This window comes from Penicillium maclennaniae, assembly GCF_028827695.1.
Source record: "Penicillium maclennaniae strain IBT 15551 chromosome Unknown utg000006l:1.0-2513246.0:1.0-2515036.0, whole genome shotgun sequence".
NCBI lineage: Eukaryota > Fungi > Ascomycota > Eurotiomycetes > Eurotiales > Aspergillaceae > Penicillium > Penicillium maclennaniae.
Genome location: NW_026623218.1, coordinates 975,140 through 995,369, shown reverse-complemented (window position 1 = coordinate 995,369; position 20,230 = coordinate 975,140). Strand labels below are relative to the sequence as shown.

Here is a 20,230-nt window from a genome sequence, read left to right as displayed (position 1 = left end):
CCCGCTGACTCAGCCGCCGTTTTCCAGACTTTTTCTGCGACGCTCGACTTTCGCCTCGTCGCATTTGTCCATTAAGCTCGAAATTTCTCGATCCGAGTATTGCCAGAGACATTCAGTATGGTTGACGCACCTTCCCAAAAGGGACTTGCGAACAAGCTCGACAAGAAGCGCAAGAGACAAGCCGACGAATCTACGAAACAGGACAAGCCCGAAACAGCGCCTGAAGCTACGGCTTCCGCAGATCAACCTAGCAAGAAGAAGCGCAAGCAGAAGAAGAGCAAGAAGCAGCAGGCTGAGCATGATGCGAGAATGCAAGACCGCCAAGACGGCATTGACCAGTCAATTGGAAAGATGGATGGACGTTTGTTGGCTGATTACTTTGTTCAACGAGCGAAGAAGGCAGATAAGGAATTGTCAGCGGTGGAGTTGAACGATTTGTCTGTTCCAGGTACGGAATTTCATGCTAGAATGCTCGGGATGATTGTTGAGCACTAACGGGTTGCAGACTACGCTTTCCTCGACACATCGTCCTTCACGGAGACCAGACAATTGGACAAGCTCCCAGACTTCCTCAAAGCATTCAGTCCTAAGGGTGCGGATTTGTCAAAGGCTTCTGAGCAGAAGGGTACCCCTCATACTTTGGTTGTGGCTGGCGCTGGACTTAGAGCTGCGGATGTTGTCCGGTAAGACAATGATTATTAGTTACCTGGTCCTTGTTGTGGGCATATAAGCTAAGAACTTGACTTAACAGGTCGCTTCGGAGCTTCTCAACCAAGGAGGCAATTGTAGGAAAATTATTTGCAAAGCACATCAAGCTCGAGGAAGCCAAGCAGTTCCTGGAACGTGCACGGTATGATCAATTCTTCGACAATATTCTGACAGCAATATACACATGATGCTGACTTATTTGTGCAGTATGGGAATTGGTGCTGGTACTCCGGCCAGAATTTATGATTTGATCGAGTCTGGTAGGCACTGCTTCGATATATTTCTCCAAAAGATCTGCTAATCAAGACCCTTGTCTAGGAACTCTCAAGCTGAATGAACTGGAGCGCATCGTCATCGATGGATCACATATTGATCAGAAGCAGCGTGGAATCTTCGATATGAAAGAGACCCATTTGCCTCTTCTGAAGCTGCTCACCCATCCAGAGCTGCGTAAGCGCTACGACGCTGGGAAGAAGAAGTTGCAGATCTTGATTTTCTGATTACGTTACATACCTAATTATAGAATTCAATTTGTACAAAAGGTTCTTGATCTGCTTTGAAGCCAACCTAATGTACTCCAAGTTGACCTGTGGATGTGAGTTCACCTACATTTGAGACAATTTGTAATGATGTGTAGTGGGTCGAAATGTGTGCCTTGGATGAACCGTCTGTTTAAGCATATTGGGTTGCTCTCTGCTGTTCCAAATACAATCTCAATCCTTCACTGCATTACCTTGGCGCTAACAAGTAAGATTTAGTTATGATATCTAACTGCCCAATCAGGTAGACGGGCGACACGAAACTCACCGCCTCGAGCGCCCGGCAAAAACCGAATTTCTCTGCGTCTCCGCCCAATTTTTTCGGAACTAAGACTTGCGCATCTTTTTCACAACACTTCTCTTCCACCCCAACAATTTAGTTCTTCCGGCGCTATTTATTTCAAAGAGAAGTCTTTGATATCGACCACTTCTGACTCACTTTAATCCTCACATCACAACAAAAACTCGACATGGGCGACAAGAAGCGCAAGGTCGTCGAGGACCCGACTGAGCCCATTGCTCCCGAGGGCAAAAAGCTGAAGAAGGAGAAGAAGGAGAAGAAGGAAAAGAAGGAAAATCGGAAGGCCGAGAAAGAGGCCGAGGTCGCGCCTGTCGAGGTTGCTCTCGCGCAGGAGGAGGTGATCGAGAAGAAGGAAAAGAAAGAGAAGAAGGAGAAGAAGGAGAAGAAGGAGAAGAAGGAGAAGAAGGAGAAGAAGGAGAAGAAGGAGAAGAAGGAGAAGAAGGAGAAGAAGGACAAGAAAGAAAAGAAGGAGAATAAGGCCGAAGCCGAAGCCAGTCAAGATGTTGAGGAGACTCCTCTGTTCACGATAGACACCGAGGGCGACAAAGCCATGAAGGAGAAGATCTCCAAAAAGGACAAGAAGGAAAAGAAGGAAAAGAAAGACAAGAAGGCTAAGGCCTCCAAGGAAGCCACCGAAGAGTCCGCGGACACCGAAAAGGCAACCGAAGAGACTGCTGAAGGTACTGAAGAAGGCGTGGACAAGAAGAGCTCCCGCTTCATCTGCTTCGTCGGTAGGGACTCATTCCGCTCAAAAAGCCACAATTGAAAGCGATCACTAACAGTGACACCTACAGGCAACCTGCCTTACTCCGCAAACCTTGAGTCCCTCACAAAGCACTTCGAGAAGAACCCTCCCGCCTCAATCCGGGTCGCGACCAAGCCCGAGGCTCCTAAGAAGTGCCGCGGCTTCGCATTCATCGAATTCGACAACTATGACCGAATGAAGACCTGCCTCAAGCTCTACCACCACTCCACCTTTGATGATGGCAAGTACCCGCCTCGTCGCATGAACGTTGAGCTGACGTGAGTACCCCCCAATCCCGTGCACGTTATGCAATGACCGTTGACTTACATGAACACAGTGCTGGTGGCGGCGGCGGTAACTCCGAGCACCGCAGAGAGAAGATCAGAGCCAAGAACGAGAAGCTCAACGAGGAGCGCTCGCGTGACGCTAAAAAGATCAACAAGGATAAGCGAAAGCACGAAAAGGCTCCCGCCGCTGAGGGTCCCACTGGAGTCAATGCCGTTGCCGTCCCCGAGGATGACAAGTGGGCGGGCATTCACCCTAGCCGCAGGCCGCGTGTGATGAACTAAATGCCTTGCTTGAATCGCTGCGGAGTCGATACTTCTCGGTCTATTGGATAGACCCGATCTTTCTTTCTTTTGTAACTGTACATCCTGGACAAAGGGCAAAAGTCATGTTTTGTGATGATTTGATAGAGGATACCACTTTCCTGTCTTCTGTGCATAGATGGGCCATCGGGCCATTTGAATGAACATTTCACGTTTCTTGAAAACCATTCACCGCGATGTCCATGCAGTATTGAGGACATAGCATTGACTCGCCAATCATAGGTAGCTACAGGCTCTACTTACCTAGGTAGACTTTAGAGCCAAACCAAGGGACACACAAGGGAGCAACCAAATAATCAACAAGAATTCAAACTAGCTAATTCTATCAAGCCAAAACAGACAAGCTTCCCAGCCAAAAAAAAAAACCGAGTCAATGGATTCATCAAGATGAGGCCCATGAAGCCTCTGGCTACCGGGACGCCGTATTAACTATGAATTATTCATTATAGCATACGAGAAGAAGAGGGAAAGAGACATGCGCCGTGACCCTTACAAGATCAAGCATTTGCTCCTCTTCCCAGACTTGGCAGTGGGGCGGGGGCTCAGAACAGCCCTGTATCACCAGCATTAGCATCGGGAATTCCGAGTTCCGGAACAACTTCGATATAACGTACCGGATAGCTTCGTCGAAGACACTCTTCAGGTTGCGTTGCGTGAGTGCAGAGCATTCGAGGTACTTATGTGCGCGAATTTCCTTAGCAACAGCTAGCGCCTGTTCGTACGAGACGGGCTCCATCTTCCGCGATCGAAGGGTTTCAACCGTTTGGCGATCGTCGCGGAGATCGAGCTTGGTGCCAACCAAGATGATGGGGACGTTGGGGGCGTGGTGTTCAATTTCAGGGAACCACTAATTGGAAACAGATGTCAGCTTTGAGTTGGGGGGGGCCGAGTGGTCCGAGAGACCGGGGTGTGGGCTGACCTTGGCTTTCACGTTATCGAAGGACGGGGGGCTGACGATCGAGAAACAGATGAGGAATACGTCGGTTTGGGGATATGAAAGTGGGCGCAGGCGATCGTAATCTTCTTGTCCGGCTGTATCCCGCAGACCCAGGCTGATCGGTCGACCGTCGACCATCACGCTAGCGGTGTAGTTATCGAAGCTGCGGAGGCTGGTTGTTAGCATTGCTGGCATCTTTTATTTCGGAGTCGGGAGCGCTTTTGTTGGATTGCATGGGCACGTACACGGTCGGGATGTACTCCCCAGGGAATGCATTTGTTGTGTAAGAGATCAGAAGACATGTCTAGAAGTCGGGGATGGTCAATTTCTCGTTCATCTGTTAATTGGAGTCGTCTGTACTGACTTTGCCCACTGCACCGTCACCTGTCACCACGCACTGTGATCTTCAATTAGCCGGCGCGTTCGAAATGGAGCTTGTCGCTTGCGGCTCGTAGCTGGTAGCTGGTAGCTCGTAGCTTGAACGAGCAGCGTACCTTGAGCGATTGAGTAGCCGGACCCGTCGCCATGGTTGCGAAAGTATATACACCAAAAAAGGGGCGACGATGTAAAAGGAGTCACAGATGAACAAAACCGAGCTTCAGGGGAGAAAATAAGAAAGAGGGGAGGAAGGTGGAGAATGGAAGATCTCGAAAAAAGGAGGGGCGTTGCAAGGTGGAGGTCAAGAGAGGCGAGCGGATCAACTCTTGGGAACTGTCTTCGTTCCCCACATCCTTTTATTGATCTCTTACTCGTTGCGGCGCCATATCATCTACTCCTATTTACATACGAAATTTCCCAGCCTCCCCCAATCCATGACCATGTCGCGTTCCTGTTTGGTGACCACGGCGCAGTAGCTCTGCACCAATCGCATGAGAAATCTGTCACGGGCGAGTCAAGGCGCAACGGCACCAAATCACGTCTGTCCCTCTATTTATATCTGATCCTACAACATCCTGTGCCGCCGTGATGAGTGCTCTACAGGCGCGACACTCCCCGCGCACCGTTCAGGAATCCACCCGCGCGCAGCTCCCACGGCTTCGCCAATAGTCCCGGGAGCTTGGCGGCGAAGTCGCGGAAATAGGGGGCCTTGGTGTGCGCCTGGACCGCCCGCTGGTCCTTGTATCTGTCTGGGTGTTAGTCCTCAATGCTACCATTTCCTCATTGGGCCTTTACTGCCGAGGCACGGGCTAGGGGCCATGGTGAATGTCTTCGCCATCGTAACCCGCTAGGATCACTGACTAACCTTTCAACAATGATGATCTCGGTCTTGTCCTGGAATGCGTAGTAGAGCAGAGTGTTCGGCTCATTTTCTTGCACCTGCTTGGTGACTTCGGTGACAAGGGCGGCGACCTGGATGGTGAATCAGTACAGAAAACGCTGATTATAGACGATCATACGAACCTCGTCGAATTTCTCGGGCTTGGGTGTAAGCACCGCAGCGACGTTGAGTTCGGACATGGCCTGCGTCGGGTTATTAGTAGGGGCGGGAGTAGCGCAGCCGCGGTGCAGAAAACCGAAGAATACTGACTGGCAAAATTAGAGAGCTTATAAAAAAAGAGATTCGGAGAATGCTCGATTGGAAGTTGTAAAGCGGTCGGTTAACAGAGATGCCATATTTCAAGCCGAGAGTATCTCCAGTTGAACCTCGGGACATGCAATGTGGGGCCTGATACAGTCGATCAGCTCCGATTTCTCCGGATCGTCTCGTGCTTTACGTCCCCATTCAAATGCCCTGTCATACAAATCTTCTTCAGCTTCTTTCAATTTTATCACGTCTCATGATACGTTCTCAGTCCAAAGATTCTAGAGCTTGAGATCAATACCAACACTGTGTTGACAATCTGAGTACCTTAGTTTCCTGTCCCATTCGGTCTCTGCAGTCTTTTAGATAACGTCTTGAGGGTGAAGGAACCTACTATGACAAGTGGAATGGGAGTGCATACTAATAGAGCATGATCATTTGACCTACCCTCTAAGCGTGTCGACTATGTGATACCCCAAAAAGATGTCCAAATGGGTCGATACGCTTGATATTTCGGTTTTTTCTCGACAACTTTCTGGGTATTTTATGCCTACAGAACCTTTTTTAATCTCTTCCATCAACTTGTCCACTTGGAGCGAATAAATCCGGTCCTGCAGAATGTACCGCTTGTCATGTCGCTGCCGGTCCTTCACTCATATACGACGAGGCTACTAGATGCTGATCAAGAGGCTATGGCTTTTGATGCCATGCATACTAACATATATCGAGATGACTGAGTAAAGAGCTTAGAGATGAAGCTTACGTGCGGGCAACGCTTCAACATTGTTCTTAATGATTCGACAAAGTATGGTTTACATGACAAGATTGGCTTTCGATGCCTTTTCAAACAAATCTGCTGTTCGTGGGCCTCAGACTTGGCGTCGTGCTTGTGCTTATCTAGCTTATGAACAAGGGTATTCTCAGCGGCGGAACCACTGCTATGAGTTGCGTGCAAATAAGTTGATTAATACTCGTAAAAGCCATTACAGAGTACTGGTGTCCGCACCACTGTGCTTAGCAACCTCCTTATTTGTCTCTTTAAAAGCACCGCCAATGGCCTTAATGACCTCTTCTGAGACATAGTCAAAATGGTAAGATAAGCAATATCTGAAGATGTTGAGAATGGTGGTGTCAACCAGCCGAAGCACAGCCGCAGGGTACCCTTCAGATCCGCCGCTCAATACGACGACCTGACCAGGATTGCTGTCCAACTTGCCTCTCTAGGATCGAAGACGCAAGATATCATCGCTAGAATCTCATACCTGTGGGAACTGGGTTTTCTTCCCTGCCCAGCTTATTACCAGCGTGCAAGCAATCCAGGATTTATTTTTGTCGCCATCTCTCGAGCTCTGTGAAACCAGCCATTACCTCAGTCCCTGCCATTATCACCTGGGAAAAGAACAACGAGTGAGTGATAATAAAAGTAGTAGAATTCACTAACCCGATACAGCTCGCTTTATAGATATGTTGCTATACGGGGTGCCCAGGGCTAAACCCGAGGCGGAAGTGAATAACGTTTTCTACTGTCTCTGCGATAGAGAGAGCCAAACTCTTCCAGTTCCACCTCACAATTTAACAGCGAAGCTGCAGAATTGCGCACGGAATAGAGGAATTAGAAGTCCAGGTTCCGCTCCTGGCGAGGCTTCCCGCTCTTCCGGGCAAATCCATCCAGAAATCGACAAGTAAACAAATAAATCAAACAAGGAAACAGGGAAAAAAAAATCAATTTCAAGACCCGATCGGAGAATTGCAGCCGCTTCCAATCGCAATCATTCCTTGATAGCTAATATGTCGAAGAAGCTGCTCAACGTGATCACAATAATGACCAGTATTGAACCTGTGGGTACATGTAGGCGTCCTCTGTGAGGGGTTAAACAGGGCCCTCCGCAATAAGGCCACGGAAGCGGGCTAATATTCTATGTGATCAATTTAGGTATATTTATGTAAAGACCTCTGTAGGATCTACTAATAATTGAGTAGACTAATCAATATGATCACTTTTAGCACTTTATCGATCAATCTTGGAATATGACCATAGTGTGGAAAAGCACTACTTTTGAGGAATCCAACCAGCCCGCAAATTGGACAGATCTAGAGACCGATTCAATTATATTTGTGGCTTGGGGAAACCTCTGAGGCTCTCAATCGGGTGCAGCATTCCATGTTCTCACCAATCCTTCCATGTAGTTGCTCTGAATCTTCTTAGTCAGTTTCAACCAATCGGGCTCCCAAGGAGTTCAGAAAGGAAGCTTCAACAGAGAGGGCTATCCATGAATGAGAATTATAGACCGGGCAGGCCAAGGCAGAAGCCTAGACTGTGCCTACTTCCCCGAGTCAAGACCACTTCCCTTGACTACCATACGTCCTTCGTAACCTTCAATGTTACAGGGCCTAGTCATATCCACATTCAGCTCCATGTTACCGCCAGACTCGCCCAGTCTACCCGGATCAAATTTAATCGGATGGTCTAATTTGCCCGCAACGATCGCTTCAAACCCCCATTCCACCTCAGCCTTGACTGTTACTCGAGCCGCGAACGGTCGTCCGGGAGTATACTGCAAAACGATGGGAATTGGAAACTGAGGAACAATACCAGTTTTGCGTAAAGCATTCTGTGCCAGAGTCCACTGTACCCCAGAAGAGGTCATACCTCTGATTGAGCCATTGATCTCCGCCTACCTGGGACAATGACAGGTCTTGTTCTTCCCCATTGATCCGAGAAGCCAAGTCCAGTGGTAGGATCAACAAAATTGTAGCTTATTATACACAAAATGCCTTGGGACACGCAGCGTGGAAGAGGTCCAAAATTTTCGGCACTCTTGAGCCATGGGATGCGACCCAACGCTGGACCGCAATAAATGAGCTGAGCATTGATCTTCGTCTCGAACATGCAGCTCTGAGTGCATCCAAAACTTTCCAGCCAAGGAAGCCCTTTCAAAGTTACTCGTGCTGTCACAGCTATACCAGAATGCATTGATGGCGTGGGTTGAGTCAATCAAGTTATACTACACCTCAAACAAGAAAGCCCTATACGATGAGCAGAAGAAGTTGTGGCAAATAAACAGCGATTTATAACTCTGGACTTAAAGATGCAAATCAAGGATGCTACTTGAATCCCTCGGATTGAAGCAGGAGCCATCTCTGACCGTTCTCCAAACCATTCGCGAGAATGTGAACATGACTGCTGACTGGGAGAGATTGAACTCTCTCCTCGCGAGCATTGCTACAAGCAGCCATTAAAAAAGATTACTCTGCGGGAGGAGATTAAAGCGACAACCGATATTCTTCGCAATAGAGATGTATCTGTGAAGTCATTCCTGGACATGCGCAAAGGTCGCCCAATGAGCGTCAATGAGCTCGTTCAACTTCGACGAGAGCTGGGTCCCTCTGTGGTCATAGTCGAATGGGTTAAGCTAGCACCGGATTCATACGATCTATACGATATATTGATGGTAGTGTATCAGCCGGGATCGCTTATCACCCCCAGTGCCATAGGTCACTTCAAGGAAGCAGACGTGGAAAAATGGATCAATGAGTGTCTCAGTGTCGATGATTTTGCAGATCCCACGCGGAACGAGTATTAACTCGCTCATACAGATGCAAGAAGGGACTTGAACATGTTATGGCCCCTAGTAAACAGTTGAAGCAGTTGACCAAGCCTGGGGACACACTTGTTTTCTGTCCTACGGGCCAGCTCCACCGTCTCCCTCTTCGCGCTATCACGTTTGATGGGATCCCTTTGATACAGCGCAATCCAATCGTCTAAATTCAAAGTCTCTCACTACTGCGTCTTTGTCGTGGGGCTCTGACAGCCCCCATCACTGTGTCGAAAGATGCCGACTCTCCCTTCCACGCGACTGTGTTCAATACCTTGCCGGCCGACCTGCCCCAATTTCTGCAAGCCATCTTGGAACGTCTGTCTACAATGACCGAGAGAATTCCAAATTACACATGTATGGAGACTTCAAACTTTACGACTGACCGCAAAGGCCTCTTCCACTCCCAATGTGCAGTCTCAAATGTGGTGCACATTCAAGGCCATTCTGACTTTACTGACGCTCCCGACTTTACCGACGGATCCCATCAATGTCTCAATCTGAGTGACCAAAAAGCAGACGACCTCAGTCTAAATAAAATCTTCTCCGGTATCCAGTTCAAGCAGCCAAGCATCGTTCTATCTATGGGCTGCCGAACAGGCCGCGTATCTCCGCGGTAAACGATTTGTTAGGTCTCACAGCAGCGTTTCACTTTGCCGGTGCTGGCGCGGTCATTGGAGCGCTGTGGAAAGTTTCACAGGAGGATGAGAGGCATTTATGATGAGCTTGTGCGGGGGCTTAACCGTGCTGATGGGGACACAGATTCTGAGGGCCAGACTATGATCATTGATCTAGCGAGAGCCTATCAACATGCTGTCTTGTCTGTTCGGAAGGATATAAATGAGAAATTTTACAAAAGCCTTATCATTGGGCTGGACTTGTTTTCCATGGATCCTGGCTTCTTCAATGTAAATAGGGATGCCTTACCGCCTCTATAATGCATGAAACCAAGTGATACGCCTTCGAGAGACTCCAGCGAGCATGCTGATAGCTCTATGCTAACTCAACTTGATTCAATTTACTTCAAGGTGTCACATCTCATGAGGGTTCGAAGAGATAACCGCGCCCCATGGAGGTTCACACGCCGATCTTTGGTCTTTGTCCTGTCTTCGAAGGATTGGGCCGCTCAATGTGATTTGTGAATATGGTAATTCTAAGAAGCTGGACACGTGGACCATATAAGTCGGCGCCTAAAGTGTGGAAGAACGTAAACGGCAAGTATTGACCAACTTCATGGACACTGCCAAACGCATTCGTGGCTCAGCGTTGCGTTGCCCCTGGCGCCACAACCTCGTCGAACCAGTGCAGGCTCCCACATTTTAGCACGATTCCGTGGACTGACCTCATTGATCGCCAACTAGCCCGCTCCCCACCGCCAAGCGATCGGTTTCCGGTGTCATCGATAATAATAGCTCCTTCCCCCGACTTCCCCTTCTTTTCACTCACGTACGCTCTTTCGCGGAATTGCTGGCTCTGTGACAATGTCCGACTCAGCACTACCAGAGCCAACCGCTCTGCCCAATCTGTCCGATGCGCCCCCATCGAGCTCCGGTCGCGAGTCGGCCCACTCGGGCGCCGTTGACCAAACGGCCATCCCCGACGAGCTGAAGGCTCGCCTGGACAAGGTTACGCACTCCGAGGTCAGTCGTCGCAAGAAGCGCCAGCCTGGGATCCGCGCATTCTGTCCGTGCAAAGTCCGTGCTAACGAGGATCGTGTCGCTTGCAGATCGGAATTACTACTCTCCTCACTCGGTTGAAGCAGAGCGTGGCTTCCGCGAGGGTGAGCCCCTACCGCAACCATTCGTTCGGCAACAAGTATGCGCTGACGTCTACGCATAGGATTTCTCGACCTTCCTAAAGAAGAGAGGAGCTTTAGAGGAGGAGCATGCTCAGGGGCTTCGGAAGCTGTCCAAGGCCGTGAATGACGCCGCGAACCGCAGCGAGAACCGCCAGGGAACGTACAGCTCCAGCTATAAGGAGATTCACCGGCTACAGGAGCGCATGGCTGATCATGGTCTCCAATTCTCTGTCTCTCTTCAGCAGATGTCCGATGATCTGCACGAACTCTCATCCAACATAGAACGCGGTCGCAAGCAGTGGAAGCAAACTGGATTGGCGGCGGAGAAGAAGGTCATTGATGCTGAGGCTCAGGCAGAGAAGGCAAAGGCCAAGTATGACTCGTTTGCCGAACAGTATGATCGTGTCCGCACGGGCGACAAGACGGGCGGCAAGTTTGGTCTGAAGGGTCACAAGTCGGCGGCTCAACATGAGGAGGACCTCTTGCGCAAGGTTCAGAATGCGGATAGTGATTATCAGGCCAAGGTTCAGGCGGCTCAGACTGCTCGTCAGGAATTGGTGTCGACTCACCGGCCTCAGGCCGTGCATAACCTGCAATTGTTGATTGCGGAGTGCGATTCGGGCCTGACTCTACAGCAGCAGAAGTTCGGTAAGCAATCGTGCAATCAATTGGGACAAACGACGGTGTCTGACTATATATAGCTACTTTCAGCGAGAAGTTGTTGCTCAGCCAGGGTCTTTGCATTAGCCCTCTGAAGGCTGGTGCTGAGACCGGAGCGTTCGCACCTAAAAGCCTCGCGGAGGTTGTGCGCCAGGTCGACAACCAGAAAGACCTGCACGATTACATCTTGAGCCACGAAGGAAACCCGGGTGCTGTGACCTCGGAACAGGTCCAATATGAGCGTCACCCAGTACGTTGAACGCCTCTATTTAATTTACTTTAGTTGCTGACTGGATACTAGACCCTCGGCGGAGCTCCTGCTTCTTCCCAACCAAGCACCGCGAACAAGCGACAGTCCACGATTCCCCCTTCTTTCTCGACCACGAGCGTTGCCTCGCCCGCTCAACCACTTCAACCCACCAACCAACACAATCCCACGCCGTATCCTGGATCTGCAGATCCCAGTTCGGCAAATCCGTCGGTTCAGCTTCCTTACCAACCCTCAGCGCCTCCGGCAAGCGAGCCTCCTTCCACGGCTGCCGTGCCTATACCCGGTCCTCCTCCAATGGAGAAGGGATCTTTGCCTCCCTTGAAGCCGGTGTTCGGAGTGCCTTTGGAGGAACTGTATGCCCGAGATGGAACTGCAGTGCCGTTCCTTGTGTACCAGTGTTTCCAGGCCGTTGAGCTATTTGGTATGAACATGGAGGGTATCTATCGACTATCCGGCAGCGCCAACCACATCAGCCACATGAAGGCCGTGTTCGACAATGGTAAGCTCACGATCCTATCTTACAGATGGACCAAACACTAATCTCCTGAACAAGACTCGTCACAAGTCGACTTTACCAACCCAGAAAATTTCTATCACGATGTCAACAGTGTCGCCGGACTGGTGAAGCAATTCTTCAGGGATTTGCCCGATCCTCTCTTTACTTCGCAGTACTACACTCAATTCATCGAAGCTGCCCGTAAGTCTTGACTTCATTGTTCATCTGATTCCAAAGCTGATCATTCCAGGAATTGATGATGATATCCAACGTCGTGACTCGCTGCATGCCCTCATCAACAGCTTACCTGACGCCCACTACGCCACTCTCCGTGCCATTATTCTCGTAACTACCCCTTCCCACTCTAAAAGGGAAACAAAGTGCACTAACAGCATGACAGCACCTCAATAAGATCCAAGAACACTACACGGAGAACCGTATGAACGCCGGCAACCTAGCCATCTGCTTCGGTCCAACCCTGATGGGCGCCAACTCCGGAGGCAACATCGCCGACGCAGGCTGGCAAGTGCGCGTGATTGAAACGATCCTCAACAACACCTTCCAGATCTTCGACGATGACTAGTCAATCAGTCCCTCGACAACTGACTCCCTTACGAAATGCTTTCCTTGCTTCTTTCTTGTTTTCATATCCCTGGGTCACACAGTGAGACCACCTAGTAATGGTTTTGTTCCTCCTGGTTGATGTTTTATGGCACTATGTGCCCCCGGTTCCCGCGTGTTGTTTTCTTTTTCTTTCCCAAAATGATTTTTGTTTACATGCCTAATGTTTATTGTACATATACATGATTGTTTCTTGAAAATATCCTTAGTGACATCCACTTGATATTCGTTCCTTACTTGGCAGATCTAAATACCAGTGCACGTATAGTGTGATAACTTTGATTATCGTATCAGCAGGAGCATTGAAAATTGTGGGCTTATTTGCTATGGTACATGGAATGGTAGATGCTCTATACAACATTGAACTGGCTTGACAAAATCGTAGATAAAAAGACAAAAGTATAGCTGAGACCTTTTGGAGAGAAGAGAGTGAGGGCAATTGATCTTGAAGCAAGCAAAAGAAGAATTCAGTGCCAGCGAGCCATGGCAGACTCCTTTAGATATACATTCCTTCGACTTCAGTCTCGGGATTGCAGCCGTTTATTTGAGGCCAGATTGGGACATGATGCCATCCAGACGCTCCTTCAAGCTCGCTGTAGGCCGGAAGTAAGGATCGGTGTTGATGTCTTCAATGGTGGTCGGTTTGGCATGGCCCCAAATCCGCCATCCACCAGGCTTTCCGCGGAATGTAATCTGCTGGATGGTAATGTATTCACGGCAGTCCTGAACCTTCTTTGGCTCTTCAAAGACTTTAGCCGCTTTGCCGAAGCCGACGCGTCTAGACTTGCTCATTGTCTGGCGAGATGTCATGCAAAAGACGATTTGGCGGACACCGGCGCTGGAGATTTCTGGGAATTGGGTTGCGCGGTCTGAGAGGATGCGAATACCCCGGAAGAGGGTGTCCGGGCGGCGGAGCCAGGAGTTCAGGGTCCAAGTGATCTTTTGACCTGCTGGGCGGCTATCGATTTGAGCAATGAGCTTGTCGGCGAAACTGGGGACACAAAGGGCTTTTAAGGCGTTCTTATCGCCACTAAAATTAATGTCAGCCGTGAATCGGAGGAAGCCTTGGGGCCGAGAAACTCACTTCGCAAAAGCAGTGTACATATCTTCATGCAATTGACGTACAATTTGTCGGCGCTTTCCCCACAAGAGAGTATCGGTCAACTTCAGCTGCCAGCGATAGATCAACAACCTGCGACGAAGTTAGCTGCATTGCCATTGAATCCTTTCGATCCGCGGTCGTCGAGGAAAGATTGCCTCAAGCTGTCCATTGTTGAGGAGAGGAATATCACATACGATCCAAAATCCATAATCTTGGACTTAGCCCAAGTGTATTGCACCGTCCAGGCTTCTTTCGGGTGTGTGAAGACCGAGGGCGTATTGCGCCACAAAGGGCGCACAAATGTGCCGGTAAATATGGTGCCTCGGGAGGCTGTTGAACACCCTGCATTGCGTCCCTATGGCGGGACTTCAGCGAGGGCTGGGCCTGGTTCTTCGCGTTAAAGTTCTGGGACCGGATCGACGCCAGTCGTTGAGGCACCTGCGAGAAGGACCGGATGTGCGATACCGGACCGTACTGGGATATCATGGTAGTCGGACGTGCGCTAGAAGCGAAGCTGCCCGCGGGCAGTCGTAGTGAAGACGCCATAGCGAGCTGCGACTCTCGGTGGATGTGTTCCGCCGCGAGTCGGAGAACAACGATAAATTCCGCAGGTCACGTGCACATCCTCCGCGATTTCCATGTATGGAGCTCGGCCATAGCGCGCGTCTCTGACGTTTTCCTGCCTCTCCACTCTTGTCTCTTTTTTTTTTCACACGGTCAGTGCTTAATCGGTATTTGGAACGACTGCGCCACTCGCAGTAGCACCCTGCAGGGTTTCAACGGGGTTCCATTTCCCACTTTGCAATTTCTCGATTACAGGGGACTCGTGACCAGCCCGACACCCTAGTTTCTGAACAAATAGTGTCGCTTTTTTCCCCGCAAGACTCTTCGAGAGGGACAGCGACCCTCCATACAACCTTTCCCGATCGTTGCGCGGCGGCCGTATTTGCCGTGTTTGTGTTTAAAGGCTGGCTCCTCAACGCAATGCCTCTCCTCCGCCCTACTCTCCCCCCGCCGCTGCGCCTAGCGAGCCTGACTTGACTTCAAGGCCGAGTGTACCACCGGAGCTACTCCAGCCTCCGGTACCTATACCGGTGGGTCAATCTGCCAAAGAGGTGGCTTCCGAACAGATAGCTGCCATCCCGCCCTCCCCGACCTCCTCAACATCTCACACCCCACTCGGCAGCGATGCTGGCCAGGCTGGTTCCTCACCGCTTCATCCACGAGTGGCTGTTATCTTGGGGGTAGACCGCCGGTGGTATATACCCCTTTTGGTCTGTAGGGCATTGAGCACGCTGCCTGCGGCTTGGTGGGGCTTGAGATGTGCGTTCACCTTCTTGGCTGAGTTGTTGCATATTCGGCCGGGGATGGGACGAGAGGGTTGGGCGGCAGCCATTGTAGGGAGTGTAGGGCAGGAGTGGGATGTTGAAAGGAGGTTCAGGGTTACTGAAGTGGCATTGGCTATTATGTGGGTATGTACACCTTGCTCGGGTGTGATGCTGCGTGGATTTCTCGATATGTCCGTGCAGCTTGATCGTTGGTTGCATGCTGACCCTTTTCTTAGTGCTGCGCATCCGCATATCTTTCCTATTTCTTTGCTGATTGTATGATGTCTCGATGGTTTGTTTTCCCTTTTCCAAATCCAATCTCAATCGCTAACCTTCCTAGGCTTCTAAATTACACCCCGCCCGCCGTTGTCATTCGACTTTTGACGACAAATGGCCTAATTGCATATATCACATCTTGGGTTCTCTACTTATCCGGCGCATCTTCTGATCCCCGACTTCTTCTCCCCGCCTGGATATCCATCACCACCGTGAGTTGCAGATACACATGAACCACTCTCTTCCACGACTCATTACTTACACACTTATCAGTCCTTAACATTCGTCTACCACGCCACCCAAAACCATGCCAAAATCAAACGAGAAACAGCAGCATCCCTCCTAGTCGTCTCCGCCGCCAGTTTCCTAAGCATGTCCTCACTTCTCCTCCAACTCCACCTAACTCGTGAAAACGAACCTGAGGTCCCCGTCTTCGTAATTACCCGCAAGCTATGGGACTGGGCGGTTGCAATTTTTCCTGCGTATGCGCATCGCTGATGATCGCCTCGCTGGGGAATTGTAGCTTATTTTCTGCAACTCGACATCTCTACTGTATTTCATTGGGTGCCTTTATGGGTGCTCAAGCCCTGGTAGTTCTAGGTTGGAGATAACATTGGTTTCTTGTACAGTTCCGGGATTCCCTATCCATCAGGCTTGAACCATGGATGGCAAGCTGTTTGATTCTCGTTTTTTCAGCGATCTCTGATAGATCTAATCTATTCCATTGAGACTTTCTTTATCCTACTTGTACATAACAATGAAAAGTTGGAAGGCTACGTCGCTTTCATTGACGACTGTGAAGGCCTAGGCCATATAATGGGAAGCATTTCCTTCATAATCATTCATGTCAATAGTTCTCATGACCCCAAAGTCCAATTACAGAACCTGCAGACTCTCGCAATGTACAGTCTGTCTTGAAATTCGCACCAATTATGTTGAATGATTGCCAAGTCCCTGGAGAAGGGTTCATAACATCCAGGCAATATAGTCAAGCGGCTACAAAATTAGTCTTCCATCTGGAATTCAAAAAAGAAAACGCGAAAACATCCCTAGCGAAAACTAGTTCAAGCCTGGGAGGGTACCTTGACTCGTGTCTTCGCTCCTACGACGGAGGTCCAGTTTGGCGGGCCTACAACTACAGTCTACAGGTCTCTTGATGGTTTGATAAACAGTTCGAATTCTTGTCTCCAAGCAATAGCACTGAGAAAATGGCAAGGGACAGCAAAGAGCAAGACGAAGGAGATGAACACGGACGCGCAGACCTTAGGCAGATCAACAAGGCATCTTTCAAATTCAAAACCCCATCTCCTCGGCGCAGTCAAGAAAGTGACAATTGCACAATGTCATTCTGTGACCAGGCAGTCCCGATAATAACAATAAAGCTAGTGGAAGCACTCATTAAAGTGGTCAATAAAGAAAAATAGCATCGTCTGTCTATGCAGATATGGGTATCTACCAACGCCTCATTCCATCATGATCCTGTCCTAAAAATGAAATACGTCGAAAAACGAAGGGCACGCTTCTGTCAATCATGCATGAGGGAATAAAGAGGCGTGCCGCGTCGACGTGGGCCCTGTCTAAGCCAGGCACTGAGAGGTGACTGAAAGCAGGTTGGGTCCGAAAGACGGACCGGCTGCACGGCCGGCGATTGAAGAACACATTGCGTGCTTCCTATCTCACCGCTCACAGGGCAAAGTAGACTGGGGAGAAGGGGGACCGGAACAAGGCATGGCGACGGTGACGGTGACGGGATTAGAAGCCGTGGACCTGGAATGTGGGGTTAGATCTATCTTGGAAATTTGGGGATGGACGGATGCTCACCTTGATGGTCTTGGCATCAAGCTCGAGGCCTTCCTTGCCGGTCAAGAAATCCTGAACATCCTTACGCTGATCTCCTTGCAGCTGAATCACCTCGCCCATCTCAGTGTCTGCGACGATGGTGCCATTGCAGGCTGTGTTTAGGTTAGCGAGTGATATGACACAACAGTGAGGGGGAAGCGTACCAAACTTCTTCTTAATGACTTTGAGAATCTTCTTCTGGTCGAACTTCTTGGGGAGACCCTGAACAGTGGTCAGAGTTTTACGACCATTGCGCTCTGTATATGGGAAAGGCGGTTAGCGTGTGCCTCCTTTTGAAGCCGCCGATGCGGCGCGACCGTCACGGTCAGCAGTGAGAAAATCAAAATGTTAACTTACGCTGAATCCGAATGTGGATGTAGTCCTGAGACTGTTTGGTCTCGCCGGTGTCTTCGTCCGCGTCGGCGAAGGGGTCTGTGAGAGAAAGACATGTCAGCCCGGTCCAGTACTGAATTTACCCCGCCAGGGCGTAGATTGTTGCGGCTCAGTGATGACAGTCCCAGCGCAGATAGACAGATACTCAAATAGTTGCGAAGCGTATCACTCGAACTGCGATCACAGAATCTGGCGTGCAGAGCGCAGTTGTGTCGAGGCGGGCTCGACACGCGCTCATTTTGGAGGGGGGCAGGTGGCGACCTAACTTACCATGGGACTTGAGGTTTTCGATGGACATAAACTCGGCCTTTTGTCGTAAAAGCCCTTGAAAGCGGTTTTTGGTAGAGAGAAACGAGAGGGGAGATTTATTATCTCTGAAAAGGAAGCTGTGGCGAGAGAGGGGAGTTGAAACTGATGGTAGAAGAATCAGAGAGAAGAGCGGCAAAGCCTTTTGAGCCACTCACGTTGTGGGGAAAGGCGGTGTGTGACTAAGCGATTCACAATGCAGTACATGCGCGGACTTTCATGCTATTTTTTACAGGGTTGTCTAATTTATGACGTTCTTTGGCATGGGGATGAAATGGCTTTGATAGTCTGTTGTATTTTGTGATTACAGGCATTGAAGCCTTTCGGGTATTGGTACAGCATGAACCCACTAGCGCACTGGTGTCCCCCCGATCGGATCGTCCGATCTGACCACCACGTGACAGCACCTGCCCCCAGAGTGAGTTGATAAGAGAGGTGAAGAGGTACGGAGAATTGAATTATACTCGTAGCTTTCGCATATATGGGAAAGGCGGGAGGGTCGAGAACTCGGACGCGGACTCGGAGGCTCACGGCGAGGGCGTAGGGGGTCCAGCAGCAGTGGCACCCTTCGCAACCTGAGGAGGCATGAAGAGGGGGAAGTAGGTCTGCCGAAACGATTAGGAAGAATTGCGAAAAGATTATTTGAGATGAACGTACGACAATGAGAGCCATCACTAGAGTGGTCGTAAGATTAGCTTGGCTCGACCGGGAAAAGGGACAGGGACGACGAACAGGACATGCCAACAGACATGTAGGCCGGAGTAGCGGCGGTCTTCTTCTGTTCCTCGGACTCTCCGAGCCAGGACTGGAGGGAGAAGACAAAGGACACCCTGAGTCGAGGTTAGAGGACTCGGACTCGAAACTCGACGAAACGCGGTAGTCGCGGAAGCACTCACCATCCAATCATTCTGTGCGGCGACTGTTGTTAACAGTGTTGCATTATTCCATTAAAACCACATCAGCTCACCTGTTACGCGTGAACATCTTGGGTCGCACGTTAGCAAAATCCCGGTCCTAGGGGTCAAGGCGGGACTTACCGCTGCCATCGGCATCGTGCTCGACATTGTGCCTATTTAGGTCTTTCAGTCAGGTCCTCATCTTCTCTCATCTCAAAGCGCAATGTGTCACCGGGGATGTGGCGTACTGGAGATGTCGGCATCACTGGTGCTCTTAGGCGGGTCGACATATGGGATCGCTGTGGTGGTGTAACATTAGCCAGAGAGCCTAAGGGTAGCTGAGACGGGAAATTACCCAGATCAGCCCTCCGCATATCCTTGTTTGAGGCCATTGTGAGTTGAGTGATGGTGAGTGGGAGATGGGAAGTCTCGAGGTGGCCCCCCCGGGCGCCAAGGTATTGCCCGAGCGGGACTAGACTGGGGGAACTCAACTCTGGAACTCCGGAAATCGTGGGGACTGCATATTGCTATTGCTCTGACTGTTGCGATTGCTATTGCTTACTACGACCGCAATCTAGATACCTGGTTATACAGGGGTACGCGGTTCACGATCATGCTCCTGATAAAGATAGTCATTCTTTATCTCGGTTACGTGTCAAGGAATTGAGTCCGTCGAATCGGATCGCTGAACCGGGCGATCCCTAGATCTGACGCGACAAGATGTCGGTGAGACAAGCAGAACATGATGCGCCGATCGATGTGACAGACGGTACAGCAATCGGCCTGCGAGTGCACGACAGTCAAACACGACACACGACATGTCGGCGCCAATGGTGCCACCCTGGGCCCGGAGCAGGATCGAAGCTCGACCGTACGATAACCTCACGTGTAATGCATTAAGCCGACAGTGGGCCGAGACGGAATGTGGACGAGCTGAGAGGGAGAATCGAAACCCCGGTAAGAGAATTGGAACCAAGACAGCCCTGAGCGAGCCCTGAGCTCTGAGCCATCCGCTAGTGTCCATGTCATTTTCTGTGCTCGTTGGGTCCGAGCACGGGGCTGATTCCGGCTTCCGTGTTGAAGGAACTGGAATGGGCTGATTCCGGAAGGCGGATGCGAAGGCCATTTGCCGGGAATCTACAACCTGACCGTGTGGCACCCGATACATTAAGGGCAAAGTGGGCGAGGGATCGGAGATTCGGTCGATAGCTTAGTGTCAATAGTCAATGCCCTCTTGAAGCCCATGATAGTAAGTCCGAGGCCACTCGGCAACTCCTCGGCTCAAAAC

At 50.2% G+C, this 20,230-nt stretch overlaps 13 protein-coding genes across 13 annotated transcripts; 5 read left to right on the top strand and 8 right to left on the bottom strand.

Annotated features, from left to right (window-relative positions):
- Positions 1 to 117: 117 nt before the first annotated feature.
- On the top strand, positions 118 to 1,208 carry N7477_006602 (uncharacterized protein; the record flags this gene model as incomplete). The annotated part of the gene is made up of 5 exons (XM_056968265.1): positions 118 to 448; positions 506 to 683; positions 752 to 850; positions 916 to 968; positions 1,027 to 1,208. The coding sequence occupies 5 exons, from the start codon at positions 118 to 120 to the stop codon at positions 1,206 to 1,208; spliced, it is 843 nt and encodes a 280-aa protein (XP_056821061.1).
- A 509-nt stretch (positions 1,209 to 1,717) lies between these two features.
- On the top strand, positions 1,718 to 2,862 carry N7477_006601 (RNA-binding protein; the record flags this gene model as incomplete). Its single annotated transcript, XM_056968264.1, has 3 exons — positions 1,718 to 2,279; positions 2,343 to 2,571; positions 2,631 to 2,862. 3 exons carry the CDS (start codon positions 1,718 to 1,720, stop codon positions 2,860 to 2,862), a joined length of 1,023 nt encoding a protein of 340 aa, XP_056821060.1.
- Positions 2,863 to 3,390: 528 nt separating this feature from the next.
- racA (putative Rho GTPase Rac) lies at positions 3,391 to 4,365 on the bottom strand (the record flags this gene model as incomplete). The annotated part of the gene is made up of 6 exons (XM_056968263.1): positions 3,391 to 3,454; positions 3,516 to 3,748; positions 3,821 to 4,001; positions 4,084 to 4,142; positions 4,203 to 4,235; positions 4,333 to 4,365. 6 exons carry the CDS (start codon positions 4,363 to 4,365, stop codon positions 3,391 to 3,393), a joined length of 603 nt encoding a protein of 200 aa, XP_056821059.1.
- Positions 4,366 to 4,813: 448 nt separating this feature from the next.
- Positions 4,814 to 5,296, bottom strand: N7477_006599 (putative quinol monooxygenase; the record flags this gene model as incomplete). Its single annotated transcript, XM_056968262.1, has 3 exons — positions 4,814 to 4,961; positions 5,082 to 5,188; positions 5,240 to 5,296. 3 exons carry the CDS (start codon positions 5,294 to 5,296, stop codon positions 4,814 to 4,816), a joined length of 312 nt encoding a protein of 103 aa, XP_056821058.1.
- Positions 5,297 to 6,343: 1,047 nt separating this feature from the next.
- On the bottom strand, positions 6,344 to 6,743 carry N7477_006598 (uncharacterized protein; the record flags this gene model as incomplete). The annotated part of the gene is made up of 2 exons (XM_056968261.1): positions 6,344 to 6,580; positions 6,729 to 6,743. 2 exons carry the CDS (start codon positions 6,741 to 6,743, stop codon positions 6,344 to 6,346), a joined length of 252 nt encoding a protein of 83 aa, XP_056821057.1.
- Positions 6,744 to 7,681: 938 nt separating this feature from the next.
- On the bottom strand, positions 7,682 to 8,025 carry N7477_006597 (uncharacterized protein; the record flags this gene model as incomplete). The annotated part of the gene is made up of 2 exons (XM_056968260.1): positions 7,682 to 7,915; positions 8,011 to 8,025. 2 exons carry the CDS (start codon positions 8,023 to 8,025, stop codon positions 7,682 to 7,684), a joined length of 249 nt encoding a protein of 82 aa, XP_056821056.1.
- A 658-nt stretch (positions 8,026 to 8,683) lies between these two features.
- On the top strand, positions 8,684 to 8,944 carry N7477_006596 (uncharacterized protein; the record flags this gene model as incomplete). Its single annotated transcript, XM_056968259.1, has 1 exon — positions 8,684 to 8,944. One exon carries the CDS (start codon positions 8,684 to 8,686, stop codon positions 8,942 to 8,944), a length of 261 nt encoding a protein of 86 aa, XP_056821055.1.
- A 1,493-nt stretch (positions 8,945 to 10,437) lies between these two features.
- Positions 10,438 to 12,764, top strand: rgd1 (putative Rho GTPase activator (Rgd1); the record flags this gene model as incomplete). The annotated part of the gene is made up of 8 exons (XM_056968258.1): positions 10,438 to 10,596; positions 10,683 to 10,736; positions 10,796 to 11,402; positions 11,456 to 11,664; positions 11,716 to 12,184; positions 12,239 to 12,382; positions 12,432 to 12,526; positions 12,582 to 12,764. The coding sequence occupies 8 exons, from the start codon at positions 10,438 to 10,440 to the stop codon at positions 12,762 to 12,764; spliced, it is 1,920 nt and encodes a 639-aa protein (XP_056821054.1).
- Positions 12,765 to 13,342: 578 nt separating this feature from the next.
- Positions 13,343 to 14,450, bottom strand: N7477_006594 (uncharacterized protein; the record flags this gene model as incomplete). The annotated part of the gene is made up of 3 exons (XM_056968257.1): positions 13,343 to 13,832; positions 13,887 to 13,994; positions 14,203 to 14,450. 3 exons carry the CDS (start codon positions 14,448 to 14,450, stop codon positions 13,343 to 13,345), a joined length of 846 nt encoding a protein of 281 aa, XP_056821053.1.
- A 670-nt stretch (positions 14,451 to 15,120) lies between these two features.
- N7477_006593 (uncharacterized protein) lies at positions 15,121 to 15,300 on the bottom strand (the record flags this gene model as incomplete). Its single annotated transcript, XM_056968256.1, has 1 exon — positions 15,121 to 15,300. One exon carries the CDS (start codon positions 15,298 to 15,300, stop codon positions 15,121 to 15,123), a length of 180 nt encoding a protein of 59 aa, XP_056821052.1.
- Positions 15,301 to 15,513: 213 nt separating this feature from the next.
- Positions 15,514 to 16,006, top strand: N7477_006592 (uncharacterized protein; the record flags this gene model as incomplete). The annotated part of the gene is made up of 3 exons (XM_056968255.1): positions 15,514 to 15,524; positions 15,573 to 15,720; positions 15,782 to 16,006. 3 exons carry the CDS (start codon positions 15,514 to 15,516, stop codon positions 16,004 to 16,006), a joined length of 384 nt encoding a protein of 127 aa, XP_056821051.1.
- A 1,254-nt stretch (positions 16,007 to 17,260) lies between these two features.
- N7477_006591 (translation initiation factor eIF1) lies at positions 17,261 to 18,038 on the bottom strand (the record flags this gene model as incomplete). The annotated part of the gene is made up of 4 exons (XM_056968254.1): positions 17,261 to 17,460; positions 17,512 to 17,604; positions 17,705 to 17,779; positions 18,011 to 18,038. 4 exons carry the CDS (start codon positions 18,036 to 18,038, stop codon positions 17,261 to 17,263), a joined length of 396 nt encoding a protein of 131 aa, XP_056821050.1.
- A 535-nt stretch (positions 18,039 to 18,573) lies between these two features.
- Positions 18,574 to 19,334, bottom strand: N7477_006590 (uncharacterized protein; the record flags this gene model as incomplete). Its single annotated transcript, XM_056968253.1, has 8 exons — positions 18,574 to 18,651; positions 18,704 to 18,720; positions 18,779 to 18,876; positions 18,943 to 18,954; positions 19,014 to 19,030; positions 19,084 to 19,115; positions 19,191 to 19,241; positions 19,298 to 19,334. The coding sequence occupies 8 exons, from the start codon at positions 19,332 to 19,334 to the stop codon at positions 18,574 to 18,576; spliced, it is 342 nt and encodes a 113-aa protein (XP_056821049.1).
- Between the last annotated feature and the right edge of the window lie 896 nt (positions 19,335 to 20,230).